General features: G+C 45.3%; 1 protein-coding gene across 1 annotated transcript; it reads left to right on the top strand.

Annotated features, from left to right (window-relative positions):
* Positions 1-5,443: 5,443 nt before the first annotated feature.
* LOC120701035 (mannose/glucose-specific lectin-like) lies at positions 5,444-8,338 on the top strand. The gene is made up of 4 exons (XM_039985207.1): positions 5,444-5,688; positions 5,899-6,097; positions 6,188-6,394; positions 6,536-8,338. The coding sequence occupies exons 1-4, from the start codon at positions 5,444-5,446 to the stop codon at positions 6,773-6,775; spliced, it is 891 nt and encodes a 296-aa protein (XP_039841141.1). The 3' UTR covers positions 6,776-8,338.
* Positions 8,339-14,357: the final 6,019 nt, after the last annotated feature.

Raw genomic sequence — 14,357 nt, 5'->3', positions numbered from 1 at the left:
TATGCAATTTTGTAAAACAGGCCAATAGGTTGTGTTTATAAAAACTAGGACAAAAGCATGCATCAAAGGATGGGATTGAACTTGCCGTCTTCAAAGCCTTCGGGGAGGTCCGGGTCGTAGCACTGTCCTTCGGGCTCGGGGTCGCGGAACTGGTCCTCGTTCGCTTGCTCGCAGTACTGCACGTCAATGGGCTCTTCCTCGTTCACACCGTGATCTACGGCGCATACAAACAAACACACAATCAAGAAAAAGAAATAAAAGTTTTATCGTTGAGCTCGATTCGGAAATAATTAAGATATGGAGGTAGGAGTAATATTTTTGAACGGTTTCTTAATGGTACGGCCCAACACTATATTAGAAACGGCGTGGTAAAGTTTCGGGCCAAATGGAGATGGTTTGGCGCATAAAATGATAGGTTATGTAAAGGTTTAGGAGTTAAATAATGGTCCAGGGACCCGTTTGTAATTAGTGAAAGGACTTGATTAGAATTTCAGGAAAGGTTTGGGTTAATCTGGAAAAGGTAGGGGCTCAATTAGAATTAGTTCTATAAGGTGGAAGGGTTTATTTGAAATATAATAGAAGGAAGGGTTTATTTTGCAAAATGGTTAAAAGGTGGAGGGGCTCTTAAATAAAAACAACAAAGGGCAGGGGGGGTAAGGGCATTTTTGCCCTATCTCCTTCCTCCCCTCGCGCTGAGAAACAGGGGAGGGAAGGTGGCTCGCCGGCGGCAGCCCGGGCCGGCGGCTCAGGGCGCGAGGGCGGCCCCGGGGTGAGGGAGAAAGGAGAGGGAGGAGGGAGGGCCCGGTCCCCGGCCGCGGCTCGGCTGGAGGCGGCCCGAGGTAGCCTAGCCGTGACGGCCGGCGGCAACGGGCGGCGGTGGCGCTGGGTCGGCGGCTCAGAGGCGTGGTGGCGGTCATGGAGGTGGGGGGAGAGCACCGGGGGACTCCGTGGAGTCGATTACCCCGCTCACCTTGGGCAGGGGTGACGCGCAGAGGCGGGGCAACGGGAGAGGGCGGCAGTGGTCTCTGGAGCTTGGCGTGGTGGCGCTGCAGGGCTAGGAAAGAGGCGGCGAGGGGCTGGGGTGGCCGTGGTGGCTTATGGAGCGGAGGACGGCGCGGGAGGGGGTCGCTTTATAGCTGTGGAGAGGCGGTGGCGAGTCCGGGTGAAGGTGGAGGCCGTCCGCTTGTGTCGTGACGCGGCGTGCGGCGATGGCATCGAGGGCGTCGTCAAGCACGTGGGGGAGATGCTGTGCGGGCACAGGGGTGATGGCGCGAGCGGCGAGGGAGGGATGCTGCGCGCGGCCGTCCTGACGACGAGCGGCGCGGCGGGCGGTGCGGCATGCGGTGCACGCACGAGCGGGGAAGGGCGGTGGCGGTGCGTGCGCGCGGGCGGCCGGTGCCGTGGGCGAGTGCGGCTCTGTGCGCCGCGGCGCGGCGAGCGCGTGCACGCGCACGCGTGCGCATGGGCCGGCCTGGCGTGGCGCGTCGCTCGGCCAGGGAGGGGAGGCCGGAGGTGGAAATCGGGCACTTGGATCAGGGAAAGTTTCCTGGAAAGAGGGTTCGGGGTTTAGGAGGGTTTTGAGCTCAACGATGAAAAGTATTTTGAAAAATTATTTTTTGCGTGTGATTTATTTTGGTGGATTTCTCGGGATGTCACATGGAGGCGCCCATGCAAAGACGCAAATGTATAGCCACTACGGGAATCCGCGGTTTTGCCGAGTGCAGGGTACACTCGGCAAAACCTTAGCGGAGTGACACTCACGGCAAAGAGCGCTCAGCTTCCATTTAGATGGCAAAGAGCACTTTGCCGAGTGCCCAAAAGATCCTCGGCAAAAAATAACAATCGACAAAATTTGAATCGGAAAAATTTGAAACAAATGGCAAACAAATCTTTTTAATCAGGGGAGGGCCCAACATGCTAGTATCTGAACGTCTCTGTCAAAGTCGCAAGACAAAATTTGAATCGAAAAAACCTGAAACAAATGGCAAAAAAATCTTTTTAATCAGGAGAGGGCCCCGGCCCACAAGTCAGTATCCTCCCTTCTCCGTCAAGGTCGCAAGACGCGGAATTCACGCGCTATGGGGCTGGCGGGATTTGAACCCGCGACTTCCCCTTCACACTCTCACTTGTGTCCATGCTCCATTTTCTTTCTCCACATATTATACTAAACCAAGCGTAAATTGCTTGTTTGAAGCTCTAAACGAATTCGAATTAAAATATTGTCATATATAAAGTTTCATAACTTTTTGAGACCTACAACTTTCATTTTGATAGTTTCTCCATCCGAGGTCGTTCACGAAATTTGAAATTCAAATTTGAGAACTTCAAATTTAGTTTTTAGTTGACAAGATGATTTCAAATTAAAAAGTTGTCAACTGCAAAACTTCATAACTTTTCGAGATCTATAATTTTATTTTTGTAATTTCTCTATACGGAGGTCGTTTGGAAACTTCAAATTTCAAATTTGAGATATTCGAACGTACTTTTTGTTGGCCAAAATTAATTCAAATAAAAAGGTATTCAATCAAGTTGCCGTTGGGTATCCGGTACCCTTACCCAAATCCATGCCGTTGTATTTGGATAGGGTATGGATTATCCATCTCAACTTGGATATGGAAAGGGTATATATGGATAATACTCATTTTAACCACATACTTGTTAGTTAGTTCTTTTCTATTCTCCTATGTTCTGTACCTCTGCTCTTGACATGGGGCCATGTACATGAGTACCTACACCACTTTGCAGATAGTAGCTGCTTGTTATACTAAGACATCTCTAACAAAATTTCAGTCAATTTTGATAAATTTAATAGTGTGAACGCGAGATTTTATTTTCAGAGTCTGGCTCGTATTGTGGGGCCCATATGTAGATCTAGCCACACTACTTTTCACAAAGTAGCTGCAGGTCATACTGAGTCATCTCCAATAAATTTCAGTCAATTTCTATAAAATTTTATAGTGTGAACGCGATATTTTATTTCCAGAGTTCGGCTCTTTTATGTGAGGCCCACGTGTAGGTCTAGCCACATTGCTTTGCACAGAGTAGCTGCAGGTAAAGCTGAGTCATCTCCAATAAATTTCAATCAATTTTGATAAAATTTTATTGTGTGAACGCGAGGTTTTATTTCTAGAGTGTGGCCCTTGACGTGTGATCCATTTCAACGTACCCCACTTGCATGTCTATTGCCTACCCATTAAATTATCCATACCCGTTGGACAACTATCCACTCATTTGGGCATAAATTAATTGGGAATGGACAACTTATGGGTATGGATGTGGATAACCCACTCCCTCCCCAACGGCAACGTGAGTATTCAACTAAAAAGTTGTATAACTTCTGAAGTTCTACAACTCTTTTGTCATTTTTTCATCCGAAAATAGTGGCAGTAATATTGTTCACAAATCTTTTATATCTCTTTTGTAGTTTTAGGAAACTATATGAGATATATAGATTTTATGAACAACACTACTATTGCTTTGTCGAATGAATAAAAGACCAAAATAAAAAGGACACCCCTTGAGAGGTGTGTGCATGCACGTGAAAGACAAGAAGAGAGAAAAAAATGCATGCATGCATATAATTTCAAAATAAAAAGATTATAATTTCAAAATCGAGCATCGAAATCAAAATCTGATAGCACAGATTTGTTTGTTTCTATAAAAGCTTGAAAACAAGATCTCACACCATTATATTTTGATGATTTTTTTTTGAGAAAATATTTTTTTGCTAATTCTAATTTGCTTATGATGTTTACAAAAATTGCTTATGGTTTACATAATATTGCTTTTGAATCCCCAAGTTCAATTAAGTGGATATTGATGTTCATATTGTGAAGATAGACTGTTTAGTGTCCATAGTGGATAAGTGTAAATAATTTTATTAGGTAGCTGAATGTTGATTGCATGATCAATAATAGACAACTTTAGTAGCTCGTTTGAGCATTTTAACTAATTTATTTTGGTATTTTCTTATTGTGCATAAAGCAATTTATGGGTTTAAAAAGGTATTGTCATAATATATTCAAGTGAGGTCTTGCTTTGAAGGTCTCCTTGAAAGAGATACAATTGTACAATCGAAATTTGAATTTGATGGGTGCTTTAAAAACTACAACTTTTTTAGTTTTGAAATTGCTTGCATGTGCCACCATCCTGCGATAGTGGAGGATGAATTTAGTCTGCCGTACAATAGCGCGAATGTACGGCTGGCCGTAATAAAGTCGTTACCAAATAAAAATTGTACATCTTGAGAAGTTATACAGCTTTGTAGTTGAAAACTTTTAAATTTAAATTAATTTACTTCAAAATATACTTTGAATTTCTCTTTGCCGAGTGTTTTTTCTCCTGCACTGGGCAAAGACCTTGTTTGCCGAGTGCAAAAAACACGCGGCAAACATTGCCGAGTGTTTTATTTTTGCTGTGTGTCATAATTCTTTGCTGAGTGTTTTTTGTGTGGTACTCAGCCAAGCGTTATTTGCGAAGTGCCCGATAGAATACACTCGGTAAACCACAGGGCACTCGGCAAATAGCCGGTTTCCTGTAGCGGCCGGTCTGCAAGTAAGTAGTCTTCCCTAGATATAATGCCAGAACCTTGGTGAATGGCCAATTAGAGTCCCTGACGACGCGACGAGACCGTATATTCTAATCCTGACATGCCGTGCTAATTCGACGATGCTAATGAGTAATGACATGAACGCTCGCCTGTCATTTTTCCTTGCATGCATGTCCTGGTTTCTTACGAGAACTATAATAACCCACTAGTAGAGATTTAAACATCCTGTGCACGTATATATCTCTCTATATAATTACGTCCTTAGTCGGTTACGTCTGTTGCTTTATAGTATATGTAGACGTTCCGAGACAGACATCTCGTACATATGTCGTGTTCTTTTAAACAAAGCAGGCAGAGAATTACTCTCTGCTCCTGTGTGATCCTGGGCTTGTCTTCGTATCAGATCCCCCGGCGGCATAGTAGGCAATCGACGGCGGCCGGCCCTAACCTGGCGGCGGCCGGCGATCTGACAACTGACAAGAGGTAGTACAACACTCAAGCTGTGTTGTGTTTGTGTTGTGTTTAGTTCCGCGAAAAGTTTCCAAAATTTTTCACTGACGCACATCACATCAAATCTTACGATACATGCATGGAGTATTAAATATAGTTAAAAAATATAACAAATTGCACAGTTTGGTTGTAAATGACGAGATGAATCTTTTGAGACTAATTACTCCATGGTTGGACAATAGTTGCCAAATAAAACCGAAACATGCTACAACAATTTTATCGCGAACTTTTCACGAACTAAACACACCCTCAACATCATTATCGAGTCCCGTTTGCTTCCGTCTCATCCAGCCTGAATATATAATTATTCTGAGATGACACCTTGCATTGCGCAGGGAAATCATAGCTTCAGTGCAATAAGCCAATAATCACGAAGCAGGAGACATGGCGCAGCGCGAGGAGCTCATCATCAGCATCCGTGGTCTGTACTTGCACCACAACTGCCGGGGCCCAAGGGCGAACCAGGCGTCTCTCATGAATCCTCCCCTGATGGGCGAGCTGGCTGTTAACAACTGGACTGTGTACGACGGTCCCGGGGCTGATGCCAAGCTCGTCGCACGGGCGCAGGGCCTGCACATCAACGCCGGGAACTGGCACAACTCCTTCAGCCTTGTGTTCGAGGACGGAAGGTACCTGCAGGGTCAGGGATGACGACCGTGTTCTTTTGTTTTGGAAAAAAAAATCTAACGATGCGCGATGACCTTCGATGAACATACTAATTTCCAACGAGTTGTTTCGTCAATCACTCAATCCAGCGCTTCTTTATTACCGTATATAGAAACTCTTGGATTGTTCCATGATTGATGGGTTTTAATTACTTCCATGCATGTGAGATCTAGGTTCAAGGGGTCTACTTTGCAAGTGATGGGAGTTGTCGTTGAGCACGGCGAGTGGGCAATTGTTGGGGGAACCGGAGAGTTGGCCATGGCAACTGGAATCATCTACAAAAGGTTTCATGAGCACAATCAGGATGGGAATGTGATGGAACTTACCATCCAAGGATTCTGCCCGCGGCGCTTCAACAAGGACCCGCCATCAGTGAGAAATTAAATACTATCTACTAATTTCAATGTTAGTATGTACCCTTCATTCAGCAAACTGACTTACATCTCTAATAAAAAACACCAGGAGGTCCTCCATCGTACCCACAAGATTGGGACATGGGGTGGACATGGAGGGTCACCTAAGGACATCGTAGAACCTCCAAAGCGTCTTGAAAGTATCACCGTTAAGAGTGGCGTGGTTATCGACTCAATTACGTTTACATACATCGACGAAACCGGCAAGAAGCACACTGCAGGTCCATGGGGCGGTTCCGGTGGCAGCCCTTACAAGGTCAGTATGATAGTCATTATGATATTTGCTATATATGATGATACATACAACTGCAGAATTTGATAGTCATTATGATTCCAAAGATTGTTAAGCTTAAAAGAATGGTCTGTAATTAATTAATCTGTATTACTTTTCACGCAGATCCAGCTTGCTGTCTCTGAGTTTGTCAAGGAAATCTCAGGAACATATGGGACGTTCGATGGTGCCACTGTCATAACTTCACTTAAAATTATCTCCAATGTTCGAACCTTTGGACCTTGGTCGACGGAGATAGGGACTCCCTTCAGTGTTCCCGTGCAGAAGGGAAGTGGCATTGTGGGATTCTTTGCTCGTGCTGGGAAGTACCTTGATTCAATTGGAGTTCATGTTCGCCACGTCTAGAGAACTGCCAACTTTCTTTCTTTCTCAAGAATAAAGAACAGCCATCTTCTTTGTCATGTTTCATTTTCTTTTGGCCCATCTTTTTATTTGACAGTAATGCACAATGGATAAAAATAAGGATACTCCTTTAATCTATTCTGTTGATGATCCGCTATAACCTCAACGCTTTGAGTGATCCATGTCAAGCTTTGCTTCCATCACCGTAGGCCCCGACTGGAATTTCTCGTTTACCAATTACCACCACCACTTGATGAGTCGCATGCATCAACGAATACTTCTAATTTTTGTTTATCATAGGCATGCAGGAATACTCATGCGCATATTGACTTTGTTTGCTCCCCGAAGCAAACATTGTGCTGAATAATCCATCCGTTAAGTTCCAGCATGCTGAACAATCTTTATCTGTAAGTAATAGGTCCTGTCTTTGAAGATCCTGACAAAAAAAAAGGCTTCAGGCTAGCAGGGAAATTTTTAAGATCCCGACTTACTCTGGGGCGCTCCCCACTTTCTTCAGTAATTAGAGCTTGAAAGTAGCATTAGTACTTATCTTGTTAAGACCTGTGTATTGGTGATAGATGTGGACGAGAGAAAAAGTCTGAAAAAGGATCCGTGACAAAACCTCTGTAAATTTGTTTCTTTATGAGTAATGAAATTCGGGCAAGGCCCACAATGCGAAAAAAAGTTTCTGCTTTTATTTTGTTGAGAGATGAAATTCCTATTACAATTTTTACTTGGTAAGAAATAGAAACAAATTACAATTACCCTGATCCCACTTCAATTGATCCACCCGCCAACCCACTTCATGGTCACACGATCCTCTATAAAGGTTATCATGGTAACTAATAGCTAGCAACACTAACTCCAGCAATACATATGCTTGATCACCCGTGAGCTATATATAATGTTCCCTCTAGCACTCCATTGCGTTTCACAATCAAACTCCATGTAAACCAGATAGTTGAGTGTGGTTTGTCGCAGTCCAGTCCTAATTGCTATGAATGAAAATATTCCGTGCATTGCAAACTATCAAACTCAGAAGATTTCACAATCAACATAACATTATGCATGGTAGGCATCAGCAACGGTTTTAGGACTCTTCTATTTCCATTGCCAGCTGATCTGTACATACAGAATGCATAAACGTGCTAGTGGGCGGGACAACGTCAAGTTCTGCTATGCCATAACCACTCTACTCATCGACTCAGTTGTACTGTTATATATGTAACATTGTTATAAAACAAGCAATAGAAACTGCAGGTTCTAATGCCTCTGAATATTATAAGGAAAAAATATACCTGGCTGATGATGACATGAAGGAAAGATTCATGGAAACTGTATATTTGGAGAACTGAAATCTAAAATCATGCATGGATCCAACTTCCCCATGCAAAATCTGGACTAACTGAGCAGATTGGGGCCCAAACAGTGGCGGAGCCTGGGGGAGTGCAGGGGGGTGCTCAAGCCCCCCTACTACCTTGGCTTCCATGGAAGGTCCCCCAAACCCCCCTACAAATTTTGTGGAGGAAGAAGAAAAAAAGAGAAAATTTTGAGGAGGAAAAAGAAGCAATGAGAAAAGAGAAAAAGGAAGAAGGAAAGGAGAGCCCCCTAGCTCTGAATCATGGCTCCACCGCTAGGCCCAAAACTCACCCTCGTGAACCTAACCTTTGGGACTCGTTGGAACCAAAAACAAAGATAAGGGAGAAAGTACCAAGCGAGAACTCCCATCCATCGAGCCATATGTGGCTGCGAGAACGTCGTCATCCTCCACGCATTCTTCAGAAGACTGGTCGCGCTTTGGGTGGGGGAGGATGGAAGTGCCGCCGTGGGTGGGGCAAGACGGAAGAACTGCCATAGGTTGGGGAGGACAGAAGTGCCGCCTTCTTCCTCCGTCGCTATGGGAACCCGGCGTGGCGGTGCAGGAGGGAACTACGGCGGCGGCCGCGGCACAACAGCAGGAGCGGGCCGGGGCGGGGTCATCGCTGCGTCGAGGCGAGCGAGAGAGATGAGCCGATGAGTGGTGGGAGAGGCGTGCGGGGACGGGATAGGAGGCAGACGCGAAGTCAAGTCTAAGGTGCAATGTATAACTTTTTCGGGTCCGAGCGCAGCGATGAGGGGACACGTTTTGTGACACGCGTCTCTGATCACTCGCTCAGTGCTATGAGAGACGCGGATCTTTAATCCGTGTCTTCCATATGGCTACATCGGAAACGCGTTTTGTCTGCAGTTAGCTGAGACAAATATATCGGAGATGTGTTGGGATAAGACGTGTCTCCAGTCTATCGTTGGAGACGTGGTTTAATACCGCGTCTCCAAAAAAAGTGTCTTTTTTATAGTTTTTTTATATAGTGTTCTCCAAAAAAAGCTAAAAACTTAGCGAAGACTCGGATTCGGTCAGACTTCCAAATAATGATGACACGCTTCCTGCTTGTTGACACCCGCGACAACATGTTGGGTTTTGCATTGGGATAACTACTCGCTTCAGCGGCTCAAGAAGAAACCAAATTTATTATTTATTTCATTTGATCCATGAGTCCAACACTCTTATTTAGTTTGTCACAACACAATTAAGCTACCCAAAGGTACGACACCAGGGAGATTTAATTGTATATTATTACATGTGTGGAGGCCGACCAGGGATCATTGTATATCTCACTGCTGGGTCGGATCGAAGCCGTCAAAAGCGCAGCAGCTGCGTCAACAAACTTGATCAGGACGCGGGGGGCGGGCATCTGGTCACGCAGTAGCATTTCTCGGCCCAATCGGAGCACGCGCCCATAATGTTATCAACGCTTTCATGCAGGCATGTGAGTTCGCAAAGGTAGTCATCGAAGCATGGCCCTGGAAAAGTCCCGCTCAGGTGGCTGCACGGGGGTTCTCTTGCCCCAACCGACCCGATCTCTGAGTGCATCAATTATATTTGCAAGAAGCCAAGTTGTTAATTAGCTAGATAGTCAGATAAATTAATAAGGAACAAGGTGTGTGTACACACATATATATAAATAAACAATAAAACCACGCAGCTTGCACACATACCGGCAGCCACGATTACAAGGAGGAGGACGGCAATGGCTGCGGAGAGATTGCTTCGTGAGGGCTCCATTATTAATTACTATTGCTTGTGTAACGAATATGGCACCATTTATGCTATTTCGAGTAATTTTGGTGATCACATGACAACACAATCAATGGGACTAATGGTTTTGTTGAATGAACATTTCTAGATCGCAGGGATGAAGTAAAAAGACCATATAAAGCAAAACACGAAGAAAGAACTCAAAGAAACGTTGAATTGAACGAGTTCTACTGAAATCAGTAGCACCGGTTTAATCGATGCCCAAGCATCGGTGCATCCGATGGTTGTCGGAAGATCAGACGCCCTATGCATCGGCGCAATTTGGTGTGCCAACTGATCCAAGTGAGCAAATCTCAGTGGCACCGGTTGAACCGACGAGGCCAAGTCAAGCATCGGTGCAATCAACATACTATTGTCCAGAGACGATGTCAACCGCGCAGGAGTCACGCCTTCAGCACCGGTTGAACCGATGGTTCATCGAAGCATAGCATCGGTGTAATGACGTCAGCAGAAGAAGGAGGACCAACGGCTAGTTCAGATGCTGTGAGTGACCGGTTTAACCGACACACAGTCATCGGTTAAACCGATGGTTCCGCAGACAGTGCGTCAGAAGCTCAACGGCTACTTCAGGTCTGAGACATCGGTTCATCCGATGGTTTGCTGATTTCAGCTATCCGTTGGAGCAACGGCTACAAGACTTGGTGGCCTATATATATATGATTCACCCCGGCCATTTTGAGTTTGTTGGAGTCCAAGACATTACACACACATCCAAGAACATCTCCAAGGCATCCAAGAGCATAGAGATCAAATCCTTAGTCCTTAGCACAAGCTTTGTGAGTGTTAGTGCTAGGTTAGCTCTTGAGTGAGTAATTAACCAAGATTGAGATCCTTGTGCTGTGGTTCTAGAGTGAACCAACATTGTATCTTGGTGCGCCAGCCATCCTTGGAGCTTTGGTGGCTCGCCAGCAAGTCAACGACCCTCCAACTTTGTGTGGAGCAGCGTCGACACCTTTGTGCGGGGGACGGAGACCCCTCCTTCGTGGGCAATCTCCCTTAGTGAAGATCGGGATCAAGGTGACCGTGATTGTGTTCACGGAAGAGACTTGATTGTCGGGAAGCGATACTCTTCGTGAGTGCTTCAACAACGTGGACGTAGGGGCGCATTTGTGGCAAACCGAACCACAGGATAAATCCTCGTGTCGAGAGTTCGCTTCCTCTCATCCCTCTCTTTAAGCTTCCGCATTTCATATTGCAATCTTTGTGCCTTTACTTTCTTAGTGTAATATCTTGCTAGAATTGGCTATAGGTTGCAAAACTCTTTTTGGAATGAGGTTTTCACACTAAGGTGAACCATAGTTGCACATCTAGATAGTTTGTTTTAGTTTAAGTTTTGTGCAAACTAGTTGGAGCCATAGATTAAGATTTCAATTGTGCCTAATTCACCCCCTCCCCCTCTTAGGCTAGGGCACCCGATCGCTTTCAATTGGTATTAGAGCCGGGACTCACTTCTCTCACAAAGAAAGCCAATTCCATTGGTAAATTTGTGTTTACCGGCTCATTAGATCGGTAGGCTTCACCGCCTAATGAGTTAGCTCTTAGGGGGGAAAGGATGGATACTTTTAACCCGCTCCACGGTTCAACGGCACGGGCTTCCAACGATGGAAGGCCTTAATGCAAGCCCATCTCCAAGCAACCGGACTAAATGTTTGGAGAGTTGTGAGTGAAGGGATAAAAAATAATGGTCAACAAGAGAAGCAATATGATGTCACCGCTAAATGCATAATCTTGTCTTCTCTTTGTGATAATGTGTTCAATCGTGTTTATTCTTGTGAAAATGCTCAAAAGCTATGGAAGACTATCATTGAGAACCATGAGGGCACGGAGGATGGTGCCAACGAAAGATATCATGTTCTCCTTGATAAGCTTAATAGCTTTAAGCAACTTGATGATGAGAATGCCGAATCAATGTACTCACGCTTGAACACTCTTGTGAATGAGATTAATTCCTTAGGTGTGAAGAAAATTGTAGACTTGGAACTCATTCGCAAGATCCTTCACTCACTCCGAAGGCCGGACTATGATTTGGTGACCACAATTCTATATGAGAAAGGGCTTGACACAATGACACCAAATCAAGTCCTCAACAAGGTGATCGCCCATGAGCTACGAAATGACATCAAAGCAAAGGCGCCATCCTCTTCACCAACGCATAGCGCACTCGCATGCAAGCAACTCAAGAAGTTGAAGAAGATGGCCATCAAAGATAGCTCAAGTGATGAGGAAGAAGAGGATGCAAGAAACTCCTCAAGTGATGATAAAAAGCCAATGCACCCCAACCTCTACAAGCAAGTAAAGAAGATGAACAAATGCTTGAAGGAAATCAACTCAATGGGGTATATGGTCTTCCTCAAAGATGGGCCTCACCATCAACTTATGAAGGTTGAGAAGAAGTTCAAGAAAAAGAAGCAAAAGAAGGAGAAGAAGCCCAAGCATGAATCATATGGCGTATTTGGTGAATGGGTAAGCGGTGGTGAAGAATCAAGTGCAAGTTCAAGTGATGAATCAAACAAGAAATTCACCACCCGCATGGGATCATCATCCAACACTTGCTTTATGGCCAAAGGTATGGATAGCGATGTAAGTGTTATCGCCAGAATTTGACCGGGATTGGTAGGCCAAATGTCAGAAGAAGCCCACGGTAAAGGAGTCCACTTAGCCAGGCTTATATCATAAGTTTGGCCAAATATGATGATAACTGTGTACTGAAGGCTCGAGCCGAGATGGAGTTACGGGCCTAATCCATGTTGAAGCCCAGTCTATTCGTGAGGCTGGTTCGGACTGCAGGAAGAGGCTGCGCAAAAATGGACGCCCAGACCACATATGGACTCCGTTTTGGATGTTCTAGATATTCATGGAAAGCTAAGGAGATAAGTTTTCCAATACAACTGGAATCACATCCAGATTCACTCGGAGTTGATGGGAACTGCCGAAATAGTAGGACGACCAGAATATGCCACAATTATACGGCATGTTTCGGCTGATATTTGGAAGCTTCATGAAGATCTGGACTGGTGGAGGGAAGAGTCCAGATCAAGTTATCTAATCTTCGAGTCTTTATTGAGTTGTAATCTATCTCTAGTCTTCGTTTAGGAAAGAGTTTAGAGGTTGCCTTGCACGGCAAGAAGTCTCCGGACTATAAATATGTACCCATATGCTATTGAATAAAGATGACGGCATTCGTTTACACACGGCGGGTGTCTCCACCACAACAAACCTCGGCGCACCGCCACCCCTAATTCTAGGGTTTCATCCAAGTAAGTGCCATGCTGCCCTGATCGCTTCGCGTGATCAGGGCAGTATTGTTCTTGCTTTTACCTTGGTATTACTTGTACTGAAGCGTTTTTGATGGCGAGTAGCACTAGTTATCCTGATGTTCGTAGCATGGCTTTTAGTAGATCTGTCGTGCTTTGTTGCTTATTGTCTACGAATATCATGTTGTCTTTACGCGATCATGTTATCATCTTATACTAGCTCTTGTTGCATAGAGTTAGCTGCGTAAAGGCAACACCCTGCTTCCTTTATGTTTAGTAGATCTGATCTGTTATGGTTTGCTCTTATTCTTGAGAGTTGGCGTAATATCTGCTAGGTTAGGCCTTGCAAACGGGTTGGACGATCCGGTGGCGTGTTAGATGCTCTGCTTTAGTCTTAACAGGGAATTGATCCGGGAATCAGCTCTTGCTAGTTCTTAGGCCTCTGTTTTGGTTATGGTTTAGTTATCTGTTATGTTTATTAGGCCCAATCACGTGTAGGATGTTCCGATCTAGCAGTGAAGCTTTTATCGTTGTGGTTTAGATCAATTAGATTTAATTGAAGCAGCTTTTACAATTATTTGCTTTATTTGTCAACATCCGGATGCAACAGATCCCATCTGACACTGGGACTCGATCGGCTCTTTAACGCCGATGCAAGAGTCGTCCTGGGGAGCCAACTACGGCTCGGACTTACGTTTCCACGTGTTTGTGTATGCAGGTCAATCATCGCAAGCACGTCCGCACCTTCCTGATTGGGTTTAGGTCAGGTGGAACGCCCTGCGTCTTCACAAGCCGCGGCGCGTTGCTGGAATTGCGGGCCGTCGACGAGGGAGCTGTGCCTGCCAGCGCCCCGGCGACCTCCCGGCTCTTCGTGTTACCTGTCGCTGCTCGCCGGTGGGTTTCGACCGACAACACATTCTGGCACGCTCGGTGGGACCTCCATCAACAACAATGCCCACCGCAGAGATGGCAGGAGCTCAAGATCAAGAACCAGCTCCCAAGCCCATCACGTATGAAGAGCTGACTCCAGAACACAAGCTAAAATATGATGAGATCAAAGCTCAGTTCGAAGCCGATCTCATTGGCTCTTTTGAGAGGACCCGCAACCATGGCATCAGGTGGAAGGGGTTCTCACCAGAAGGTGCTCTCGACAACGTCGATCTGTCTGTGCCATCAGAGGAGCGTACCAGGGCCC

This window comes from Panicum virgatum, chromosome 3K (assembly GCF_016808335.1).
Source record: "Panicum virgatum strain AP13 chromosome 3K, P.virgatum_v5, whole genome shotgun sequence".
Lineage (NCBI taxonomy): Eukaryota > Viridiplantae > Streptophyta > Magnoliopsida > Poales > Poaceae > Panicum > Panicum virgatum.
The sequence above is the reverse complement of the archived record's forward strand: the minus strand, read 5'-3'. Positions and strand labels throughout refer to the sequence as shown.

What these genes read in the sequence shown, in the direction of transcription:
- LOC120701035 (XM_039985207.1), top strand. Translation starts at nt 5,444, where the DNA reads ATGGCGCAGCGCGAGGAGCTCATCATCAGCATCCGTGGTCTGTACTTG. An exon ending in CTTGTGTTCGAGGACGGAAG is followed by an intron (nt 5,689 to 5,898) that starts GTACCTGCAGGG and finishes TGTGAGATCTAG; the next exon opens with GTTCAAGGGGTCTACTTTGC. An exon ending in CCGGTGGCAGCCCTTACAAG is followed by an intron (nt 6,395 to 6,535) that starts GTCAGTATGATA and finishes CTTTTCACGCAG; the next exon opens with ATCCAGCTTGCTGTCTCTGA.